Genomic DNA, 25,703 nt, shown 5'->3' on the forward strand with positions numbered 1-25,703 from the left:
TGCCCCCTATGGAATTGGCTAAAATAAGGAAGTAATTGTCTAAGTTGCTTGATGCTGATTACATTTAGACCTCCAAAGCTCTTTATGGTGCTCTAGTTTTGTTCTAAAAGAAGTAAGATGGCTCGCTATGAATGTGTGTGGACTATAGAGCCTTAAACAAAGCTACGGTGAAGAACAAGTATCCGGTGCCTTTGATTCAAGACCTATTGAAAAATTGTGCAATGCCACTTACTTCACCAAACTGGACTTGAGATCAGGCTATTGGCAGGTGAGGACTGCTGAAGGGGATGAACCAAAGACAGCTTGTGTAACTCGGTATGGTTCCTATGAATTTCTAGTTATGCCTTTTGGTTTAACAAATGCCCCTACTACATTCTGCAATTTGTTGAATGATGTATTCTATGAGTTTGTAGAATGATTTGTTGTGGTTTACTTAGATGACATAGTAATATATAGTGAGTCCTTGGAGGATCACTTGGAACATCTTAGGAAGGTCTAGATTAAGAGAACATCAATTGTATGTTAAGAAAGAGAAGTGTGAGTTTGCCCAACAAGAGATTAGGTTCCTAGGGCATAAAGTCAGTAAACGTCTTAAGAAGATGGATGAGAGGAAGATGCGGTCTATCCTTGATTGGCCTCCATCAATCAAAGTGACTAAGTTAATGTCTTTCCTTGGATTGGCTAACTATTACAGGAAGTTTGTTCAAGGATATTCCAAGAAGGTTGCTCCTCTTACAAATTTATTGAAAAATGACAAGAAATGGGTGTGGACACATGCATGCAAAGAAGCTTTTAAGAAGCTTAAAGCTATTGTGTCAAGTGAGCCAGTGCTGTGTTTTCCCGATTTTGAGTTGCCCTTTGAAGTCTATATTGATGCTTATGACAAAGCAATCAGTGGTGTGTTGGTGCAAGAAAAGCATCTAGTTGCCTATGAGAGTAGGAAACTAAATGAAGAAGAACAAAAGTGTTCAACATATGAGAAAGAGATGATTGCAGTGGTGCATTGTTTGCTAGTATGGAGAGTGTATCTGTTGGGGCCTAAGTTTATGGTGTGGACTGATAATGTGGCTAACACCTTCTTCAACACACAAAAGAAGCTATCCCTTAAGCAAGCTAGATGGCAATAATTGTTGCAGGATTATGATTTTGTGTGGGAGCACAAACCTAGCTAGCACAACCAAGTAGCAGATGCACTTAGCCGCAAACAAGTACAAGAGTATGTTGCTTCCGTGACGAAAGTTGAATCAGATTTTGCGAAAAGGATCAAGGAAAGTTCAAAACTTAATGCTACCTACCAGAAATTGGTGCAAGATGTGACTACAGGCCTAGTGCATTGCTACTGGCTTGAGAATGGGTTATTGTATGCAAAGGGTGGCAAGTTGTATGTATGGACACAACAAGGAGTAGCCACCTAGTTTTTGCAATGGCCTAGAAACCATGTATGTTCTCTTGAGGAAGGACCTTTTTGATCTTACTACCAGAGTATGGGTTCGGAGTTTAGGTACGGTTTTGGGAAGGTGTTAGGTACCTAAAACCGCCAAACCCTAGGATTGGCTTCCTCTCATTGTGTCTTATGTCTTAACCTTATTAAAGGCATATTCAATATTGTATCTATACTCATACACACACACACACACTAGCATACATCTAAGCATGCAACATGACATCAATCATCCCCAAACCTAATCATTCATCTATCATGGCATATCACAATCCAAGCCTAGTATACACTTATCATGGCATCTCATATCAACCTAGCATTCATCTAGCATCATGTCATCATATCACATCCAAAGCATGTAAACACTTAATCAAGGTAGAATATAGGCAGCAAATAATCATGGTATCATCATGGATCATTGGAAAGAATTAAGAACATAAACATGCTTATTCAAACCACCATATCATATTTATCAACCCTAAACAAGATTATGTCACACAAAAATGCATGAATATATGAATTCATGACTTACCTCACTTACCTTGCTGCATCTCAACACCTATGGCATTAATGCATGAACATGTGAATGCGTGTTCATGGCATCAAAACAAAGAAACAAAATATAAACCCTAATGTAATCATGTGAAAGACAAACAAACAACAAACATAGAACAAGGACTAATACCTATAAATGAGGGAACAAACAAAGGCATCGCATGTGAAATAAGCAAAGAAAACAAAGTAGAAATCTAAATTAGGGTTTCTGCACAACGGCATGCACACGTATACAGAGGCCTAGGTGCATGGGCCAGCTACATGCGTGCGCATACTTTGACCAGCATGCATGCAAGATGCATGCGTGCGCAGGCTTGCTTAGAAACCCTAGCGCAAAAATGCAGCAAGCATAGAAAACAAAGAAATACTTAAAATAATAAATCTAACAACCTAACATGCTTGAAAATACAAAGGCTATCTAAAACTAAGCTATGAAAACATATTAAAACATAAAACAAGCAAAGAAAGTAAGATTAGCAACAAGATTAAAACAGAAAAGAGAGAAAAGAGTTTAGAATTCAATATCTCAAAACAAAAGCTCCTACGTTTGATTTTTGACCGTTCCCCTCGGTCAAATCTATTCACAATCAATAAAAAAAGTGATTAGTAATCTTAAACTCAAAGATCAAGGCCAAAAAAAAAAACCCTAATCAAAAGAAAATTAACTTGAGGATGTTTTGTGAAAAACTTCCACTTTGATTCACTATTTCTAGTGAATTTTAGTGTTTTCCCTTAGGATTTCTATGTGATTTGAAAAGGTACCATATATGGCTATTTACATTGTGAAAATGAAGGTTTGGAACGGCTCCCACACGATGTGGGATTCGTTCCAAACCTCAATCTTTAATGCAGAAAACTTATATTTCATAGTTTCTAAAACCCTACATACGCGTGAAGGTTGATTCCTACGTGCGCAGGTTGGGGATTTCCTTGGCCTTACTTTTCCAAAAATAGATTTATTTGTCCATTAAAAGTTATATTTTTTATTTTAATATTTCTCAAGTCAATTTTGACATCTAATCAAGCCCTAAACCAAGCTTGGCTCTTAGAATTTCAGCATCATTAGGGAACGAGAGCCCAAGTCGTAAAGGGTACAAAATGCGGTGTATACAGTATGTTCCTGGTGGGAAGATCTATAAAGAGTTGCTAAAAAAGACTAATGATCCACAATGGGCAAGACATCCTAGTAAGGAAGGAATGAATGCATTGCTGTCCCGTTCTTACTATTGACCTAAGATGGAGTTAGACATTGATTTGTATGTCAAAACTTGTCTTGTTTGTCAACAAGATAAGGGGATAACTCAAAAGGAAGCTAGTTTGCTGCAACCTCTTCTTATTCCAGAGAATCCATGGGTTATGTTTCAATGGATTTCATTACTAGGTTGCCTAAAATGAAGGGGATGGGTTCAATGTTTGTAGTTATCGATTGGTTTTCAAAGAATGTAGTGTTTATTGCTGCACCTAGTACTTGCATAGCAGAAGTGGCTGCTGATCTGTTTTACAGAAATATGGTGAAGTACTTTGGTTTGCCCAAAGATAAAGTAAGTGATAGAGACTCTCATTTCACTGGTTGGTTTTGGATAGTTTTGTTTGGGTTGCTAGGTTCATAGTTGGATTTTTCTACTACTAATCATCCACAAACAAATGGTTAGACCAAGAGGATCAATGTTGTATTGGAAGATTACTTGAGGCACTATGTGACTGCAATTCAGAAAAATTGGCCGAACTTGTTGGATTCAGCACAGTTTGCCTATAATTTGCACAAGTCTTCTTCAACTAGGATGGATCTATTTGAATTAGCAATGGGGTAGTAGCCCTTGACTCCTCATGAAATAGCAAAACAGCAGGGGGTAGATGTCCTACAGCATACAAGTTTGCTATGAATAAGCAAGAGTTGATACAAGAAGAACAAGACAGTTTGTTGAAGGCACAACAAAGGATGAAGAAGTATACTGATAAAGGGAGGAGACCTCTTGAGTTCTAGGTTGGGAACAAAGTCCTGTTGAAGCTAACTTCACAGATTTGGAGGAAGTTTAGAAGTGAAAGTGTGCATTGAGACTTGATTCCAAAGTATGATGTTCCCTTTGAAATTGTGAAGAAAGTTGATAATGTTGCTTACAAGTTGAAACTACTAGAAACATTGGAGATTCACCCAATGATTCATGTGTGATTTTTAAAGCCTTACCACGAAGATAGTGAGGATTCTGTAAGGAATGAGATAAGGCATGCTCCACCTACTGTCATGGTGTAGTTTGACCATGAAGTAGACATAATTCTTGACAAGAAGGTAATAGGTTATCGAAAGGGAGGAAACATGATAACATATTACTTAGTGAAGTGGAAAGGGGCAACTGAATTAGAAGCAAGTTGGGGGAAGGAATCAACACTATGGTAGTCTGAAAAGGAAGTGAAGGCATTTAAAGCTACCCTACCGATGAGGATGTCGGCTTCTTCTGGTGGGGGTGGTTTGTTAGGAGCTTTACTTGTTGCTGATGATGGCATGATGAATGATGGTGCTTGGGTAGCATTAGGACAGTCATTTGGCTACATGTTTTCCCAACACATTGATGGTTCCTCATGCCAGATTAGTAATGCTCCTAAGGGCTCTTCAAGGGGGACATGCCGAACCTTCTTATTTGAGTTAGAACGATAAGCAGTTTAAAGGGGTAGCATGTGGAAACGCCTTGCTCCATATGATGCCCCAAGGCCATGGTAGAGTAGGGCCATGGTGGGCAGAGTTGGTTTTATTATGGGTAGCAGTAAGTGGTGCTGACCTTTTTTGGTGGTGCATAGCATTGGTGGCCTAGTTGCTGATTGCTTGTGTGTGGGCTGGGTTGCTTGTGTGCAAGGCAAGGCTGGGCTGCATAAGGATGTGCAAATAGATGTTGCGTGCAAGGCATTAGGCTGGTGAGTGTTGGCTAAATGCATGGACAATTGCTAGTGGGCTGATAGCAGTTACTTAGTGTGTGCTGCATGTAGGCATGCTGTGTGGATTGTGCTGGCTGATGGGAGATGGCATAAGCATGGGCCAAAGATCTGAAAACATTTATTCTGATGCTGTGTGGGCTGCTGAATGGTGAGTAGAAGCCTCGTGATTTGCTGAGACATGGGTTGTGCATGTGTTGATATACATGAGCAGTTACCAAGTAGTTACCAAGCAGTTTTTGGTTTTCCTGATGTTCAAACTTGCTGTGTAGGGGCTGAAAACGTGGAGAGCAAACCAAGACAGCGTCAGTTCAAGATGTCCTAAGTCAGACCATAAGTGGCAGATTGTCCAAAACCTAGATAGTTACTAGGCAGTAACTGCCATAACAATTATTTCTGTGTATATAACCCTAATGCTGTTGGGGCATCAACAGTTGAGTGTATTTTTCTTTAGGGAGAATTGTATGTGTTTCTCCAGGCTTGTAAAGAGTTTTCTTTGTACTTGAGATTAAGTAATAAAAGTTAGGGGTGGGTTCCCTGTAAACAATGTGTACCGTGTGTGTGAGTCCCTATATAATCTATTCTAAGTGCTTCCTGCAGTATGTGTGGTGTTGGTTAAGACTAAGTCAAAGACATAGGGCCATCACAGGTAGAAAATTGAGTGAAAAATTTGACCCTGTGACACAGAGGCACGCCACCTGTTCGACACCTGTTCAACTCTATCAATGCCTCACCGAGTCCCAAGTTCTTAGAATTTCATGATTTTTGAGTACTCCCAAAACAGTCTCTTACATGAGGCACAAAACTCTCTTCAGTGCATTTCAAGGCAAGAATGTGAGAACCTGGACTATTTTGTTAACTAAGTATTCCAAATTCAGGCTTGTTGATGAGGCCCGAGTGCTTGTTAAGGCAATGCTTGAGCGGAATGTGGTTTCTTGGAATGCTATGATTAGTGCCTATGTGCAGAATAGTGATTTGAGGAGTGCACGAGGTTGTCGTCAAATTCAAATTATTCAATGATTACTCGCTATTGCCATTGTGGTACTATAAGGGAGGCACATGAGTTATTTTAGGAAATGGGGGAGAGGAATTTGGTGTCTTGGATGGTTATGGTATCCGAGTTTATTGAGATAAGTGAGTATAGAGAAGCGTGGGGTGTGTTTTTGATGATGGTGGGAAGTGGGGTGAGACTGGACCAGGCGGTGTTGGTCGTGGCATTATTAATGGTGATGAGGTTGAATGATTTAGAGTTGGTTGAGACTTTAAGGACACTGACAATCAAGAAGATGTGGTTGTGGGGACTGCCATTTTGGATGATTATACTAGGATTGGTAGTTTGGAGTTTAGTTTTTTGAGATGATGCCAGAAAGGAATGAGTACTCGTGGACCACAGGTCCACAATATAATGATTTTAGCATTTGCACAATGTCATAGTTTGGACAAAGCAATTGCATTTTATGAGAGGGATCCAGTAAAGGGTGTTGCTAAACGAGCGGCTGTTGAAACTGCATATGCTCAAAAGGGGATGATTTATGAAGCCAGACGTGTATTTGATGAGATTACTAACCCCCAGTGTGGTTATACGGAATGCTATGGTTGCTGCGTATGCCCAGAATGGAACGATTGAAGAAGCAAAAGATATCTTTTTGCATATCCCTGTGGAAAATGCTGCTTCGTGGGTTGCCATGATTGAAGGGTTTGTACAGAATGGACATAGCAGAGAAGCTTTAGAGTTGTTTACGGAGCTTCATAGATCTGGAAATGTTCCAAATCATTCCAGTTTTTACTAGTGCTCCCTTTGCTTGTTCAAACATTGGAGATGTTGAGGTGCGTAGACAGATACACTCACTTACCATTAAAACAATGTGTCAATTCAATTATTTTGTAGGAAATGGGCTGATCTCTATGCATGCAAAGTGCAAAAGTATAGGAGATAGTTCACTAGTTTTTAGTACAATGAGAGTGAGGGATATTGTTTTGGAATCCACTCGTTTCTAGGCTTGTGCAGGATGTGGTCTCGTGAACTGCCGTTATTTCAGCTTATGAGCAAGCAGGGCAAGGAGATGTTGCCTTTAAATTGTTCCTTGACATGTTAGCTAGAGGAATGTGTCTAAACCAACTAACAGTTACTAGCCTCCTCAGTGCTTGTGCATACCTTGGTGCAGCCAAGCTTGGGGAACTAATCCTTTTCCTAGTATACAAATTTGGATGGTCTTTGTGCCTTTGAAAAAATGCCTGACCGAGACATAGTCACGTGGAATGCAGTTTTAGGTGGCTGTTCACAGAATGCACTAGGTACAGAAGCGATTGAGATTTTTGAAGAAATGAAAGCCTTGGGGATTTTTTCCTAATAAAATCAATTTTCTTGGGTTTCTATGCGCTTGTGGCCATGCAGGGTTTTTGGATAAAGGTTGGGCCTATTTTAATTCCATGAGCAAAGATTATGGAATTACCCCTTTGGTTTATCATTATACATGTATGGTTGATCTCCATGGGAGAGCAGGACGAAGTTCTGAAGCTGTAGCTCTCATCCAAAACGTCCAAATATAAATGCATCTCAAGGTATGTGGGACACATTTTTTAAAATAAGGCAATCAATGAAAGATAAGGGAGTGAGCAAAGAACCAGGTATCAGCTGGATTCAGATCAAGAACAAGTTACACTACTGCCTTATGGGGGAAAAAAAACATAATGAGATTGGAGAGATCCACTTGACATTGAAAGACCTGTATAGACGCTTTAGATACAACCTTTGTTCTGCCTGATGTGGAAGAGGAACAAAAACAAGCTGAGCTTATCTACTATAGCGAGAAGCTTCCCATTGCCTAATGGATCTTGTGCATGCCAAATGGAACACCAATTCAGATAATGAAGAATCTCTGAATTTGTGATCACTCATTTATGAAATTTGTTTCCAATTTTAGCCACTGCAAGATTATTATTCGAGATGGGAGTATATTCCACCATTTAAGGGATGGCTTGTGTTCTTGTGGGGATTATTGGTGAGTTCAGGCTCTGAACATCTTCACTTTTAACCAAAGGGTTCAGGAGTTGAAATGCACCACTGTGGGCTTGTTTTCATTTAGATTAAACATCACGCATTTGTGATCTTAGACAAACAAGAGCCTCAAAAATTACAAGTCTGATACTTCGTAATTTAACTAGGAAAATTAGGTTTTTACTATGTTCTGATTCTGGTTCTGGTTCTGCCGACTATAGAATAGAAGTTAAAAATGACTTATTGAGATATGAGTTTTTCAAATTTTGGCTTTCCCTTAGCTGAACATTGGTTAGGGGTCCAAGCATATTTTTATTCTTTCTTGTATTGTATACTATAAATTGTTTTTATCCTGATGTAATAAGATGAATGCTCCTATTCTTCTCCTCTTCTGCCTAGTAAAAACTAAACGTTGTTACCTTTGAATTTTTTCTTCTATACACGATGTTATGCAAACATTACAATAACAAGAAAATGTTAGTTCAAAATTTTGAAGTTGGCTACAAATTTCTTAAAAATTAGGCCAATCACATGTATTCTTTTTTCACTATTCTAATGTAGTGCAGAGATAAGAGACCTAAATATATTTTTGTAATTCTAAAAGAATTCATCCTTGATCATAGTTCCCATGATTCCTTAACTGCCCTTGATTCAAAAAATTTTAAATATAATAGTTACGAAAATATTTGTTTTAATGGCTTATTTGCCCTCTTTACTACTGTAACAATTGCATCCTATCTCAGCTGCATTGCATGCATGCTTTATTGTTGTTATGGTCAATGCTTCCGTTTCCAACAAAATTCTTATTCTATGGCAACTTGGATTACATTTGAAATGCAAGCATTATATTCAGTTCTTATGGCCAAAATTGTTCCAGATTTGCAGAAGACTTCGGCTCATCAGGAAGGGTAGAGGACAACTAGGCTAAAATGATGGTTTGAACTAGATTATCCATTGAACCAGCACAAACAAATACTTGTCAATGAGTGTATTCACTTTAACCCCCAAAGCATAGACTTTCCAAGTTCCATTTTCCTCGCTAACGCCCATTGTTTTTAGGTGTCATCTGAATTAAACAGCTTACTTTCTTCATGTTTCTGGCTTAACTTCATAGTGAACTGTCGAATTTCAAATATAACCAAACCAGCACTAAATAACTGGTGAATCCATCCCTGTGAGTTTGATTGCATCTAGTGCTCCAATGCATATTGCCCACGACACAGACATAACACGTTTTCAAAAATGACCGCTTCATGCCAGTTCACTTGACGTAAGCTTTACTCCATCACCGTCCAATGATTCTACACCAAAAACCAATTGTCATAATCAATAGCATCCCACCCAACCTCTCCCAACCGTCTCAACAGCAGAGACCAGACCAGGAATAGGATCCAATTAGCCTTTGACAATGAAAGGTTGATTTCTGCACAAATCCTAGCCATGCTTCGCTTTGTAAGATGAAAAGGTCCATTACAACATTTCCTTACTCGGAAAGAAATACTAGAAGGCCTGTAATAAAATCCACACAGACAATCCAAAGTTACCCCCATAGAATTGGCAGCAATCAGTTGACTATCAAATCACTCTCACCTGGTATCTTTAAGCATTCCAAAACCCAAACTAACAGATAATGATGAACTTAAGGAAATTTTTAAAAATAAAAATTGATGAGGAAATGTGTAGCAGTGAAAGCTGACCAAACGCATTCATAAGAACCCTTTTAGTGAAGGAGACATCACAACCAACATTACTGACTAGAGGATACAGTTTTTTGTTAATTTTAAGGAGAGACAGATATGACAAAAGGTTCTCACTATTGCCAATGTTTATATTGCTTCTCAACTCATTTTAATCCAAACGAAAAAGAACAATCTCATTAAACACTCATGGTTGCTCAGTAAGCACAAAGGAACCTAAAGCACTATTATTATTATGACGTTTTTCAGGAACGCATTCTACAACAACCACGTCTTAGTCCCAGAAGAAACACATTCACTGCAACCTTCCCCAACACCCCCTCTCCCCCCTCTTCCTTTTTTTTTTTCAAGTGTTCCATAAGAAGCTTTAGGTAGGAAGTGCATCAGTAGGACTAGCTCACCAAATAATCATACAGCACCTGAATTGTGGCTTTGTAAGCTTTTAATTGAATTGATGAACATCCATTTGAGAAACATGATCTCTAGTTGGTATCATATAATCATAGAAGGAATGAACAACCTGGTTCCCTAAATGCATGTGATTTTGTTAATAAAACACAGCGAATATGAATTTCAAAGGTTTATTGTGAGAAATTGGAGAAGAGGGGGAAATAGGAAAAGAGAGAGAAAGAGGCAAAAATCTGCAATACATAGACCATCTTCACTTAAAATATAAAGTTAGACAGAGTATTGATTTAAGAGAACAGATGAGGCCTTTAGATCATTTTCATCTTCAAAAAAAAATCCTGAGTGTAAGTATTGAATACAGCAACAACAATAACAATAAAGCCTTAGCCACAAAAACCTTTTTTGGATCATATTCATAATGATACTTCATGCATAATCTATCAACTACCCAGCAATCATGAAGGATTATCCAGTGTAACATGATGACTAGAAGAACAAAGCTTTGTCCAAGAAATGGAGAATGATCCTTGCTAATAAAAGTGAAGTATTCATTTAAACAGCAGTATTATTTCTGAATTATACAGTTACAACTTACAACAGCATCCCCTGTTAAGAAAATAAATGTGGGACTAAGAATATTTTGACATAAATCAATTTGAAAATACAGTACAACCTGCATGTGGTGCATATATCAATGTACTCTCCTCTAAAACATTTCTGACAAGTCAGCTTAGCTTGTCACAGTTCTTCTGAAGCATAAAAGAACATTCTATCTGAACATAAGTGGACTCCTCTGATCTTTCAATCACCACATACTGAAGCATTGTGTTTAAGATCCATCATCGCCCAATTTCATTAGATTTTTCAAATTGGGCAAGAAATAAACCTTAAACAGAGACTCTTTGTCCATTAATCTGCAAAAAATTTCCAAATCAATACCCAGAAAAACCAACCCTCAAATCATTACGAAAGGATCATTCGGATTGGCTTTCGATGCTATATATATTGCCGATCATTCCAAAAACGCCAACTAATATGGCAAGTACTAACATCAACCTGGACAAGAACTTTTCCCCAAAGCTCAAACAACCCCTTTGCCCAGAAAAACCAACCCTCAAATCATTATGAAAGGATCATTCAGATTGGCTTTTGATGCTATATATATTGCCGATCATTCCAAAAACACCAACTAATATGGCAAATACTAACATCAACCTGGACAAGAACTTTTCCCCAAAGCTCAAACAACCCCTTTGCTTACCTAACCTTAATGCTATAAGAGATGGGAATATAAAACCCAATGACACCGCTGTTGTTGCCCCCGTAACCTTGAAAGCTGTCCAAATATTGGGAATCATAGTGGACCCAAAATATATAAGTACCAACAAAACTGCTGTTAACCCTAAAGACCTCTTCCTACTCTCTAAAAGTGGAGCCGACCCCTCAAACAACAAGGCATCCATTGTTTGACGTAGCGAAAAATGAACCACTGGGAAAACAAGAACCAAATGAAAAATGTATCCAACCCGGACAATATAGTTCAATTCTGAACTGAAACGAATCCCAAGGTTCTTATCAAAATTGGTCAGCACATCAGATTCTGTACCCTGCCCAAATAATAAATACCCTGATACGGATGTAAAAGCATAGACCACAATGCAAATAACAGTTGTGATCCTACCTACCCAATTCATCTTCTGAGGAGTACGCCCCTCAAGCTCGTTATATATAGGCTGAACATTGAAATGACAAACATAAGCATTCGTCATGATGGGAACCACCACAAGTAAATCCAGAATAGCCTTTTTCGACCCAAAGTCTGGACCAATTCTTGGAGACTCAATTTTCCCTTCAACAAGCTTAATAAATGCAATAACACAAGCCACCACTACAAACAAAACTGCAAGAGCCACCGAAGCAGCTGAAGTCAAGCTCAATGATTCAATCCTCTCCAATGCACAAAGTGGTGCAAGTAACAACACCACAATAACCAAGATCAGCAGCTTCCTGTGATCCCACACCCCATGCCCCAACCACTGATCAAAAACCCCAATATGATTAAGCGAACCCGACATCACATCCCCCATAATAATCAAATACACAATCAACACACCTGCATTGTTCACAATTATAAAAATCTCTGATAGCACTTTAGCCGGTCTCCCCAACGCATGTTGCACAACCTCACCATACGAGGAGGCCTTAACCAAAACTGAAAACTTCACCAGCAATTCGACACTATATTCCGACAGCAGACCCATCAAGATAATAACAAAAATCCCCAAAACCAACCCAAGAACCTTCATTGCAGCCGGTAAGGCCATAAGCCCAGCCCCAATAATGGTAGTAGTTAAATTAAAGACAGCCCCAGAAATCCCAGACCCAGTTTTAGACCCGGTATCAATAAGAGGATGATTATCAAATTCAGGACCAAGATCTTCATCAAAATCATCATCATTATGTACACCGTTGGAGGAATGTAAATAACCATTACCAACAACTTCTTCATCATCAAAAGGGACCAAATTGACATGGGTTATGGGAGGAGATCTAAGATTTTGAGAATCATTGTGGGATTGTAATTCTAAATATGATCTTTTGGGTATTGAAGAATAAGCGCTATTCATATTTTTCTGTGTCTATAATACAAAATTTTGTGCAATAAGAAAATTATAGATCTCAAAAAACGGAAGAGAGAAAACTTACCAAAAGATTGAAGCTTTTGTGAGTCACTCACTTCCTAGATCTTAGGGTCAACGGCTTTCTCTTTTTCTGTTGCACAATGGAAGAGAAGAGAGGAAGAAAGAGATCTCAGTTTTTCTGTTACTTTTTTTGTTGCGGCTACTGTTTCAGGTTTCAACTTCAACTTTCAAACGTGGTTTTTTTTGGACTATTCCCATAGATAGATACGTGTCATTTACCAATTCTTGTCTTGTTTTGCAAAGATGGAAGTCTCCTGTTATCTTTGAAGTTTCAACTTTCAACCAATAATCTTAAAATGAAAACTAGCCAGTGTTTTTTATCTCCAAACGTTGTCCCTCCCCCTTTTTTTTAAACAAACCTAAGAAAGGAATGTTTTAGTTTTTAGTTTATAAAGATACTCTAAAAACCCATTGGATTGATAGTTTGTTATATTAAAACCTAGGACCTACGGTTCATTTTACTCTTGAAACCCACTGGATCGATTTTTTTTTTTTTTTTTTTTTTTTTTTTTTTTTTTTTTTTTTTGAGAATTTTGGATCAATAGTTTGTTATATTGAATCTAGGACCTTCGGATTTATGTTACACCTCATACTAATGAGTCTGTCATTTAAGACTCCCATGATGTAGTGCCCAAAACTTTTAAATACACTATTCTCCCTAAAGTGTATGGTACACTTTGCACACACCTGATAACAAAGATGAATCTCTTAATGATGAACCTAGATTTTTTTTTTTTTTTTTTTTTTAACAATGAACCTAGAATGTTGGTTAAGAGTTGTGAACTCACATGTTTGAACTATTTTAATTAAATCATACAATAACCAGTTTTTAGGTCTTTTACTATAATATATATTCACTATATCTATATTTAAATTTAAATTTTTAGTATTTATAATTCAATAGTCACAATGGGGGGATTTGAACCTTATAATGCCTTGTAAACACCAAAAGATGCCAACTAGTTGAGATTAAAAAAAAAAAAAAAAATGCAAACTTAAGAATTAGTTCCATCTCAAGTTCTTTTTTGGTATGTAATTCTAGACTATTTTAGGTTTTATGTTTTGTTGGTCTTTGGGTATAACAGGTGTTCCTAACCTTATATATATTTTTGGAATGATAACTGTTACTCAAACATACCAATCGGTTTTTTGGTGTATGCCAGATTGAATCTCAATCCTCTTAAACAACTATCAGAAATTTTAACAGTTAAGCTAATTGAAACCCACAAAGACCCATATCCTTTATTTGGATAGATCTATATGTTTTTATTTTTGCAATCTAAGATACGTGGAGGTAGTAACTATTTTCTATGTAGTTACTTATATGTAATTAATAGTCTTTCTTAATTGTTCTTTATTGCTTTAGTATATCAATACGTGGGCCAATGTCTTTATTTATTTATTTATTTTGATACAGAAGAATTTAAATATATAGTATTTATTTCATGATAATTATTCTTATTATTAAGTTAAGACACTAGTTTCTCAAAAAAAGAAGTTAAGACACTAGTTGCTTTTTAGTATAGACAAAGTATGAACCCCAAATTTTTTATTCGATAAAATAGACTATCAATTAAGCTAATTGGAGCTCATTGAAAAAAAGAATCATATACATGTCCACTTAGGTAAGGGAGTAATGATTCTCAAAAAAAAAAAAAAAAAAAAAAAAAGAGGTAAGGGAGTACTAATTACTTAGTTCTTAGTACATATCTCTGATTTGCATTTAATATTTCTAGATTGCTCTCTATTGAAGCATCTATAAATCCTTTTTTTTTCTTTTTCTTTTTTTTAAAGAACGATAGCATCATCAATCCATTCCTTTATTAATTAAGAGATCTTACTCATGTCCCCCACGTAGATAGCTGAGAGTACTAACTATTGACTTATTTACTTTTAGGGATGTGCTGTAATGACGACTCTAGAAATTTTTATTAGGATGTTCCTTAAGAAGTATTGATGATGTCGAAAAAATCATCAGTGAGCTACACAATCCTCGCACGCTCGCAACTATACCTGCACAACAACACAAAAGGACCTAACAGAGAGCACCAGTGTTGTGCCGACCAAATACCCTCTGAAAGTCAAGTCAGGATGTTTTCACAACTCTAGAGTGCCAGAGCTGGAGTGAATTATTCGTACCTGCTTTTTGAGGGTCTTTGGGTTTTTATAGTGGTGTAGAGTTAAACTATTATGCTTGCGTAGCAAGTCTTTTCCATATAGGGAAGATCCTCATTAATAAGCGTATCTTCCGGAATCTTCTTTGTATTAGAATTCTATTTGCATTGGGATTCTATGGACTAGGGTTAACCGTAGAGTCATTTCCATTTAGGATTTCTTAGGGCCCACATAATGAACAACTAAGTGCCACATGGCCTTTTGGTCCGTCCACCCCTTTTGTCCGTCCATGTAGGATCAGTCTATTATTGGCCCATTTGCTTAGTAGGCCGTCCATATAATCTAATCTGTCACCTCCAATATTTTTCCTCTTCAGTTGCCCCCTCACCCCATGAGTCCATGCTCTTTAAGTGGACGGGCCCACAGGGTGACGGTTTAATTTGGACTTTTGACGAATGCCCCCTAGCCTGGATAGGCTAGCCTAGGATCATTAATGATGGACACGTGGTGTTTGCTGAATGGTTGCTCACTTGGATCGAAGTGCCCCTTCGTCTTCCGTGCCGTTCTCCCTATATAAACTGAGATTTCTTTCGCTCATTACTTTACTTTCTACTGAAATTCACGATCAAAGCGCACCCGTCACCCTTGTTAGATGCCTATACCATTCAGTTGTTGCATCCGTCACCATTACCTCTTCATCGTTTGACTTCGTCCTGGTAAGCATCCTCTTCCTTTTACTTCAAATTTTTATGCATTTTTACTTTTCTAGACTCTTACACTTCCGTCAACCATTATAGTACTCAGTCTTAGGATTTATCGTCACATGTAGGTCATGTCTAATGCATCAAGTAACCAATCATTTGTCCGCGATGGAGCAGGCTACGATGAAGTGTACCCGTCAGGTCATAAAGACCCTGATAGTCCCAGTGAGGAGAGGAGTCCGTCAGCTTCCTCTTCAATGGATGAGGATTTAGGGACGGAGAAATTAAACGGTGACTCTAGTGACGGTCTAATGGATGTTGATCCCCTAATCCAATCCGTCATAGGACCTAATGGGCTTAGGGAGTTCATCCTACTTCTCTTGTGGACGGTCAATGATTTTATTTCTAAAATCAAAGAAACACACTTCAAAACACTTAGGGATAAGTATCAAATACCCAACAGTATACCCGTGCGTCTACCCTACAAATCAGAGAAGTGTTACTACGTGGGTCTTGAAGACATAGGAATCTATGAGCAAATGCTAAAGGCAGGGCTCAGGTTTCCCTTAAGCACCCTCCACCATCATCTCCTTCAATACCTTGGATTGTCCGTCAACCAGATCTCCCCAAATGCTTGGAGGGTCTTCCTCAGTGAGGAGGTCCTATATGGTGCTATGTTGGACGGAGCACGGAGGTTGACAGTGGAAGAGTTTTTCCACTATTACCGTCCTGCCGAGGTTTCTCAGTCCAAGGGCATGTACAACTTCACGCCCAGGGTCCCGTTACTAAGGCTCATTTGTGAGAATCTTGACTCCAACAGGGATTGGAAGAGTCGTTATTTCTTTTTTGAGGGTGACGAATGGATGTGTCATGCCAATGGCAACGAAGCCCGTTGACAAAACATGGGGCATAATGCCACCGTCGGGTATGTGTCCGTCAACAAATATTTGTTTATGTTTCAACTATTCTTCAACGCATAATTGTCTGTCTTTCTATGCAGCTCGGGACCGTCCTCCAGTCACACTTGAACAATTTAGTTTTTTAGAGAAGATTTTTAACAAAACCAAGCTTGAAGAGAGGACATAGGCTAAATTGGTCAATCTAAACACACTGCATTGGTATTGTGATGGACTAGAGCCGCCCTTCGATACGAAGCCCAAGTTCGTCAACGTAAGTTCGTCACTTTGAGTTTTTGTTATGCTTACTCAGTTTTCAACATCCATCCTCTATTTTGCAGAAATGGATGCTACAAGGAGAAGGGCTTATATCAAGCAGCAAGCCGCGATGAAAAAACAATTGGACGGTACCTCCAAGGGGACGGGTTCATCCAATCCGTCCACTAAGAGGAAACCACAAGAGAAAACAGACCGTCCTCAAAAGAAGCCCAAGACCGCTCCTGAGACCGTCGTGGGTTTGAAAGCCGAAACAAAGAAAACGGTTACCCCAATTGGAATAAGACGAGGGAAGGGCTTAATGAAGGGTCCAGATACTGTTCTTGAGAAGCCACCCGTCCTCCTTTGTGAGGATTCCAAGTACGCTTTGGAGAAGCTCACTTCCATAATTTCTGTTGACGATTATGAGGATCTGAGCAACCATGCTACTGAAGCAATGGGAGAGACGGGGCTTTTCTGCATTTCTCAGGTAATTACGTCCGTCCACCTTCCATTTATATTTCTTGTATTGCCATTTTTCTAATTTTGGTTTGCTTCCAGGCAATGTTGATGATGAAAGGGCTGATGGGTCGCTACCTGAGCCATGAGACGGCCTTGGAGTATGTCAGGGCGAAAGCCAATTCGATGGAGGACGAGCTGAATGGGCTAAAGGCTTGGAGGACGAGCATGGAAAAGAAACTTGCCTATTCGAAGCAAGGCAGATTGGAGCCTAAAAAACAGGTGGGGTCATTGAGGAAGGTTCTGGAGGACAAAGAGAAAGAAATTGCTGACACCAAGAACCAACTCCGTCAAGCGAAGGAGGAAGCAGTCCACGAGTATCAGGACTTTGACGCCCTCCTTTCAGAACTTGGAGAATCATTCGTTGAAAGTTTTGATGATGCCCTCCATCAGGCGAAGAGGTCGTATCCAGACCTGGACGTGTCCCATGTCTCCATTTATACTCAAGCCCAATCGACAGCTCAACCCGTCCTTTCAGAGAGTACAAAGGACCTTTTTGTTGAAGATATAGACGATGCAGTCATCCCCTTTCAGGGTGACGGGGATGCTGCTCCTGGAGGCCAGGAGAAAGTAGTGGAAGAAGGTACCCATCATCCTGAGGATGCAAATGTGGATGATACCTCGACCGTCCAGCAATAGATTTTTGTTTTATGTAAAGACTAATTTTTTTTATTTGGAACGTCATCCTTTTATTGACTCTTTCAGTATATAACTTATCCGTCCTGTGGTTGATGTGAATGTGATAAACTTGTTTAATCTCAATGTGGTTTTGACCCCATTCACTGGTTATTATTTAGTGAATGAGTCATTTACTGAGGGACGAAACGTTAATATTGTCTGCTTAATAGGTCCGTTTACCCGTCATGTAGATTATTATTTGTTTTGGACAAATCCCTTCGGGACAAGCCGTCATTTTATTTGACTTTGTAATACATCCGTCCATATATTTGACAGTTATTCTTACCGTTCTTGGATGATCCGTCATAAAAAAATTCGTCCACTTTATGGAGAGTAAAAACTTGTCCTTTTTATGGACTTCAGGATACCTCTTCCTAGATGAACCGTCCACTTTGCGGATTTATCCGTCCACTTTATGGACTTATATTTGTCCACTATTGGGCTTAACAAAATATCCGTCCTACTGGGACGATCTGTCCACATTATTGACTAAATAATATCTCTATCCTCTTGGGATGTACTGTCCATTTTGTGGACTAAATAAAATTTTCAACCTCCTGAGATGAACCGTCCATTTTATGGACTAGTAGAATTTTCATCCTACAGGGATGAACCGTCCATTCTATGGACTAAATAAAATTTTCATCCTCCTAGGATGAACTGTCCACTTTATGGAATAAAATTTTCATCCTCCGGGGATGAACTGTCCACTTCTTGGACTAAGTAAAATCTTCATCCTCCTGGGATGAACCGTCCACTTCATGGACTAAGTAAAATTTTCATCCTCCTAGGATGAACCATCCACTTTATGGACTAAAATTTTCATCCTCCTGGGATGAACCATCCACTTCATGGACTAAGTAAAATCTTCATCCTCCTGGGATGAGCTGTCCACTTCATGGACTAAGTAAAATCTTCATCCTCCCGGGATGAACCATCCACTTCATGGACTAAGTAAAATTTTGTTGAAAAATACATCAGTCATATCTGAAAATTCCTCTTATTATTAAACCAAAAGTTGTTCTTAAAGGAAAAGAAACTTAAAAGGAATACTTAAGTATTGTAGCAAAAATAAACCGTCTAGATAGTAAACTAGAAAACCGGAGAATGTTGCAATAATTAACTCAAATTAGCAAAATTTGAATAAACTGAAAGTTTGTCGGATGTTACTTTCTACTGGTAGTACTTTCTTAGGTGTTCGGTATTCCATGGATGGCGCAGTTTCTGCCGGTCTAGTGTCTTGAGGTGATAGGTGTTTTTCCTTTGCCATGATGTAATTCTGTAGGGTCCTTCCTAGTTGGGGCCGAGCTTTCCTTGGGTAAGATCTCTAGTGGCGCCCATTACCTTCCTCAGGATAAGATCTCCGACCTGGAAGTCCCTATGTCTGACTTTGGAATTGTAGTGCTTGGCCATGAGGTCCTGATAATGCACTAGTCTCTGTTCAGCTATTGTTCTGACTTCGTCTAGTAGGTCCAACTCCAGGCGCATGGCCTCGACATTCTTCCGTTTGTCATGGTGGTCCACCCTGTAGCTTGTGAGTCCGACTTCGATTGGGATGACTGCTTCACTCCCGTACACTAGTCAAAACAGTGTTTCCCCGGTGGGTGTTTTTGCTATTGTCCGGTCTGCCTATAAAACGCTCGGAAGTTCCTCTAGCTAGATGCCCTTTGCCCCCTCGGGCCGAGTCTTGATGATCTTGAGCAAGGGTTGGTTCGTAACCTCAACCTATCCATTGGCCTGTGGGTGGGCGGGTGATGAGTAATGGTTCTTGATCCCTAGTTACGAACAAAAGTCCCTGAATGCGTTGTTGCCGAACTACTTTCCGTTGTCAGAGACAAGTACTCTTGGTATTCCATACCTACAGATGATGTTCTTCCAAATAAAGCTCCGAATATTCTTTTCCGTGATAATGGCTAGGGCTTCTGCTTCTACCCACTTAGTAAAGTAGTCGATTCCAACCACAAGGAATTTCAGTTGCTCCACTGCTGTCAGGAAGGGGCCCATGATATCTAATCCCCATTGGGCGAACGGCCATTGGGCCGTCATAGGGGTGAGTTCCTTTAAGGGTTGTCTGATGGCATTGTTGAACCTTTGACACTTGTCGTAGGTTTTGACATAAGCTTGCGCGTCTTTCTACATGGTGGGCCAATAATATCCCACTTTGATCAGCTTGTGTACTAACGATCGTGCTCTTGAGTGGTTTCCGCAGATCCCTTCGTGAACTTCTCTCATGATGTACTCTGCCTCCTCGGGTACTAAGCATCTCAGGTAAGGGTGGGAGAAACCTCTTTTGTACAAAACGTCCTTCATGAGAACAAATCGTAAGGCTTGAACCTTCAGCTTCTTTGCTTCATCCTTCGTATCCGGCAACATACCATTCTTCAAGTAAGAAATTAATGGCGTGGTCCAGTTGCTTTCAGAATCTATCTCCTGCACATTCGTACTATCGTCTATGAGCAATGAGGTTTGGACGAAAGATAATACCTGATTTGGGGCAACCATGCATTCTGCTGAGGCAGCCTTAGCAAGTTGATCAGCGCATTCGTTCTCCTCCCTTGGGATTTGGACGAACTTGATTTGGAGACTGCCAATTTGACCCTTCACCTTATCGAGGTATTTTTTCATTCTTTCATTCTTACATTCGTAGCTATCGTTGACTTGACTGGTTATGACTTGGGAGTCATAATGGATGGTCATGTTCTCAACCCCTGCGGCTCTTGCGAGGTCTAGCCCTGCTACTAAAGTTTCGTATTCCGCTTCATTGTTGGTCATTGAAAACTCGAGTCGGATCATGCAATCGATCCTATCTTCCTTTGGAGAGATGAGTACTACACCGGCTCCTCCTGCTTGCTTATTGAAAGACCCATCCATGTAAATGTTCCAATGCGGAATCTCTTCTGCCCCCTGGTCATCCATTTGAGTGAATTCGGCGATGAAGTCAGCCACGACCTGTCCCTTTATAACTGTTCGCAGTCGATACTGTACATCAAATTCACTTAACTCAACTGCCCATAAAGCCATCCATCCTGCAGCCTTAAGGCTGCTCATGGCTCTTCTTAAAGGCTTATCCGTCAAGACAACAATGGTATGTGCTTGGAAGTACGGCTTGAGTTTTCATGCCATGGTTACCAGTGCAAATGCCAGTTTCTCTATCTGGGGTTACCTTTCTTCTGCTCCATGGAACGCTCGGCTTGTAAAGTAAACGAGTCTCTATGATCCATCTTCCTCTCTCACCAAAGCTATGCTGACAGCGGCTTGCGAGACAGCTAAATATAGGTAGAGTTCTTCCCCTAATCTTGATGGGCTGAGCAATGGGGGAGATGAAAGATACACTTTTAGATTTTCAAATGCTTGCTGGCATTCATCCGTCCATTCAAACAATTTCTTCAATATGCGGAAGAAGGGAAGGCACTTGTCCGTTGCCCTTGAGACGAACTTGTTTAGCACAGCTATCTTGCCGTTCAAGCTTTGCACCTCTTTGACTATCTTTGGTGGGGCTAGCTCTATTATAACCCGTACTTTCTCTGGATTGACTTCTATACCTCTTTGGGACACCATGAATCCCAGGAATTTTTCCATGGTAACCCCAAATGCATACTTACTCGGATTTAACTTCATGTTGTACATTCGAAGGGTGTCGAAAGTCTCTCGGAGGTCGCTCAAGTGATCGTCTTCTCATATGCTTTTTACCAGCATATCGTCTACATAGACTTGCACATTCCTTCCAATCTAGTGTGCAAACATCTTGTTCATTAGTCTCTGGTACGTCGCCCCTGCGTTTTTTAGTCCAAATGGCATTACTTTTTAGTAGAAGAGTCCCTAGTTGGTGACAAAGGAAGTTTTTTCTTGATCAGCTTCCACCATTTTGATCTGGTTGTAGCCTGAAAAAGTGTCCATGAAGCTCAAAAGTTGGTGCCTTGTGATTGAGTCTACTAAGGTATCTATCCGTGGGAGTGGATAACTGTCCTTGGGGCAGGCCCTATTGAGATCCGTGAAATTAACGCACATCCTCCACTTTCCATTGGCCTTTTTGACCATGACCACATTTGCCAACCAGTCGGGGTAGTACACCTCCCGAATGAAATTCGCATCCAACAACTTTTGAAATTCTTTAGCTATAGCTCTATCTCTTTCATGAGCGAACACATGCTTTTTCTGTCAGATGGGAGGTGATGAGGGTGACACATTCAACCTGTGAACTATAATTGAAAGGTTAATCCCTGGCATGTCCTCGTGACTCTAGGCGAACACATCTTGGTTCTCTTTTAGAAACGTCGTGAGCGCCAGTCGTACCGTTTGACTAGATGACATTCCCATTCTAGTTGTCTGTTCGGGCCTTGACTCATCGAGGGTCACTTCTTCTAGTTCTTCAACTGGCTTCGCTATTGCCCGTTGTTCTATGCACATTGTTTACTGGTGATCATTCATCTCCAGCATGACTATGTAGCATTCGCGTGCAGCCACCTAATTCCCCTGCAGCTCTCCTACTCCATATTCCGTAGGGAATTTGATCATCAAGTGGTGGGTTGAAATCATAGCCTTCCATGAATTGAGAGTTGGTCGTCCGAGAATGGCATTATAAGCAGACGAGCAGTCGACCACGAGGAATGTCACGTCTTTAGTGATCTACTGAGGGTAATCGCCTACTATTACTGACAATGTGATGGCGTCTAGGGGAAACACCCTTGTCCCTCCAAAGCTTACGAGTGGAGCATTTTTTGGGACCAGTTCTTTGTCAATCCTTATCTGCTGAAATGCCGGGTAATATAGAATGTTCGCGAAGCTACCATTGTCGACTAGAACCCAGTGCATGTTGTAATCCCCTACTTGTAGGCTGACAACGAGTGCATCGTCATGCGGGTGGTGAAGTCTTCGAGAATCCAATGACAGGGTTTTCTATTCGTGCATTTTAGGTACGGACCCTGTAAGTTGGACATTCTGGACCATTCTAAGGTAGGTCTTGCGGGCCTTTTTGGATGACCTAGTGGTCGTTGTGCCCCCTACGATCATTCTTATATCTTCGATAGGCGGTCTAGGACATTCATTCTCTTATTGTGGGGCTTGCTCCTGTGGTGGATCTGTCCTTTCCTTACTAATGAACCTCTGCAGTTTCCCTTATCTTATAAGAGCTTCTATCTGCTGCTTCAAATCGTAGCAGTCGGCTATGTCATGGCCGTGATCACGGTGGAAATAGTAGTACTTATCCCTTGACCTCTTATTGGGATCTCCCTTCAGCTTGCTGGGAAACATCAAAGCTCCTTCGTCTTTTATCTGCATCAAGACTTGGTCTATCGGGGCCGTCAGAGATGAGAAACTTGCGAATTTCCCAGTAGGGGGTCTAGAGCATCGGTCTTCCCGTCGTTCTTCGGTCCTAGCCATCTTTCGCCCCCTATCTTGCTGAGCGTCCTCCTGTCTTTCCCTCTTTCTAGGCTTCTCTTCTCGGGCTAATAACGCATCCTCCGCATTCATATATTTGGTAGCCCTGTAGAGCACATCCAACATGGTTTTTGGATCGTTCTTATATAGAGAAAATAAGAATTTTCCCTTCTGTAGGCCATTAGTGAATGCTGCTACGAGTATTTTGTCTTCCGCTTTATCGATTGAGAGGGCCTCATTGTTAAAATGAGTTATGTAGGTCCTTAGTGTCTTATCCTCCCACTACTTAATGTTCATCAGGCATGCAGTAGATTTCTTATACCTGTGTCCCTAGATGAAGTGCGAGGCGAATTAGGTGCTTAGCTCTTTGAAGGAACTAATGGAGTTGGGCGTCAGCCTGCTGAACCAGATCCTTGTGGGGCCCTTTAGTGTGGTGGGGAAGGCTTTGCACATGATCTCGTCTGGTACCCCCTAAAGGTGCATCAAGGTCTTGAAAGACTCCAAGTGGTCTAACGGGTCCTTATTTCCGTCATAGTTTTCCACTTGCGGCATACGAAACTTCGGTGGAAGGGGGAAAGAAGTGACGAGTGTTGTGAATGGCGAATCTATTCGATGGACCAAGTCGTTGAGGTTGCTTGATACTTGCCTCTTGAGGGCATGCATCATAAAGTCCATCCGTTCTCTCATCATCTGCATCTCTGCAACAATGTGTGGAGGAGCCATGTCAGTGATTGATGGACGGCTCATGTCCTGTCTTTCTATTCTACTTGGGGCATTACTTCCTTCCGGCCCCTCGTGGTCTCTTCGTTCAGCACTAGTACCTTATTGGTCCTCCTTTTGGGTATCCATCACCGCATTCTTCTGCCGTAGTTGTTCCTCCAGGTCTTGGTTTTGTTTGGTAAGACGTTCCACTGCTGCCGTGAGGGTTTGGACCTGACTTTCCAGGGTAGTAGGTTGCGGCTCGTCTCCTTGAACGTTGTTGGTGGTTGCCATTGAATGAGTAAGTACCATGCAACTCTTTGTCCTGGAAGCATTTGTATGGCTTACAAATCGCAGTCATCCCCATAGACGACACCAACTAATAATGCTGAAAAAATACCAGTGAGCTACACAATCCTCTCACGCTTGCAACTATACCTGCACAACAACACGAAAGGACCTAACAGAGAGCACCGATGTGGTGCCAGCCAAATACCCTCCGAAGGTCAAGTCAAGATGTTTTCACAACTCTAGAGTACCAGAGCTAGGGTGAATTATGCGTACCTGTTTTCTGAGGGTCTTTGGGTTTTTATAGTGGTGTAAAAGTTGAACTATTATGCTTGCATAGCAAGTCTTTTCCATATAGGGAAGATCCTCATCAATGAGCATATTTTCTAGAATCTTTTTTGTATTAGAATTCTATTCGCATTAGGATTCTATGGACTAGGGTTAACCGTAGGGCGCAAGTCGTTTCCATTTAGGATTTCTTGGGGCCCACATAATGAACAACTAAGTGCCACATGGCCTTTTGGTCCGTCCATGTAGGATCCATCTATTATTGGCCCATTTGCTTAGCAGGTCGTCCATATAATCTGATCCGTCACCTCTAATATTCTTCCTCTTCAAGTATAAATTATACAATCTAATATAAAGATAAATTCATATATTAACAACAACAATAATAAATAAATAAAACATGTAAATACATAAAATTTACAATAGCCTTCTACAAGTTTTCATATTTTGAAATCGATGCATAATAGTCTCATTATCAATGTTACAAGCTACATCTCTTTTAATGTACACAACCAAGTAATCATTCATTCACTAAATGTAGAACAAATTATGGAGCAAAATTTAATTTTATTGGCATAAAAATAACTGAGGGTGTTCCCAAATTTTTTTTGAAGGGTAAACAAATAAAAAAAAATTTAAATTATTATATGTGTATATATATATATATATATATATATATATAAGGTTAGGGTGGTCCTGGGACCACCTTGGCCTTAAGGTGGCATGCGCCCATGGATGTGCAGCCAACTCGCCAACCCACCAAAATCGACTTAATCCAACCCAACCCATCAGGTTGGGTCAGTTTTTAGGGGTTGGTGGGTTGAGTTGGGTTGTGAATTTTTTTTTTAGTGGGTCAGATTGGGTTTGGGTAACCTGACTCGACCCACCTATATTTAATATATATATTTATATTTAAAAAAAATATTTAATATATATTATACAATTTTTTATTTACTTTTTTGCTCCTCTTCCTAAGTAAAACCCAAACCCTAAGTTCTCATTTCAATCTCCTTCTTATCTCACGTGTTAGCTTGAATTTTGAAGCACTATTAAATTTTAAAATAGTTTGCGGTGGTGTTGTTCTAATGTTAAATTTAATAATAATAATAGCAATTAAAAAAAAAAATTCAACCCATGGTCCAACCCAACCCATGAGGGTTGG

General features: G+C 40.0%; 2 protein-coding genes and 1 pseudogene across 2 annotated transcripts; 1 reads left to right on the forward strand and 2 right to left on the reverse strand.

The window, feature by feature from the left end:
• Positions 1 to 5,679: 5,679 nt before the first annotated feature.
• On the forward strand, positions 5,680 to 7,471 carry LOC115990361 (annotated as a pseudogene).
• A 3,084-nt stretch (positions 7,472 to 10,555) lies between these two features.
• On the reverse strand, positions 10,556 to 13,031 carry LOC115992752 (amino acid transporter AVT6E). The gene has a single exon (XM_031116973.1). It carries the CDS (start codon positions 12,649 to 12,651, stop codon positions 11,158 to 11,160), a length of 1,494 nt encoding a protein of 497 aa, XP_030972833.1. The 5' UTR covers positions 12,652 to 13,031; the 3' UTR covers positions 10,556 to 11,157.
• A 9,974-nt stretch (positions 13,032 to 23,005) lies between these two features.
• LOC115990362 lies at positions 23,006 to 23,989 on the reverse strand. The gene is made up of 2 exons (XM_031114197.1): positions 23,909 to 23,989; positions 23,006 to 23,548 (listed from the first exon to the last, which is right to left on the reverse strand). Exons 1-2 carry the CDS (start codon positions 23,987 to 23,989, stop codon positions 23,006 to 23,008), a joined length of 624 nt encoding a protein of 207 aa, XP_030970057.1.
• Positions 23,990 to 25,703: the final 1,714 nt, after the last annotated feature.

Source organism: Quercus lobata, chromosome 5 (genome assembly GCF_001633185.2).
Source record: "Quercus lobata isolate SW786 chromosome 5, ValleyOak3.0 Primary Assembly, whole genome shotgun sequence".
Classification (NCBI taxonomy): domain Eukaryota; kingdom Viridiplantae; phylum Streptophyta; class Magnoliopsida; order Fagales; family Fagaceae; genus Quercus; species Quercus lobata.

Excerpts from the sequence above, each read along its gene's own strand:
- LOC115992752 (XM_031116973.1), bottom strand. The coding sequence starts at position 12,651 with ATGAATAGCGCTTATTCTTCAATACCCAAAAGATCATATTTAGAATTA.
- LOC115990362 (XM_031114197.1), bottom strand. The coding sequence starts at position 23,989 with ATGGCTCCTCCACACATTGTTGCAGAGATGCAGATGATGAGAGAACGG. Across the intron at positions 23,549-23,908 it reads TGCATGCCCTCAAGAGGCAA|TGGGAGGATAAGACACTAAG; the intron begins GTATCAAGCAAC and ends AACATTAAGTAG.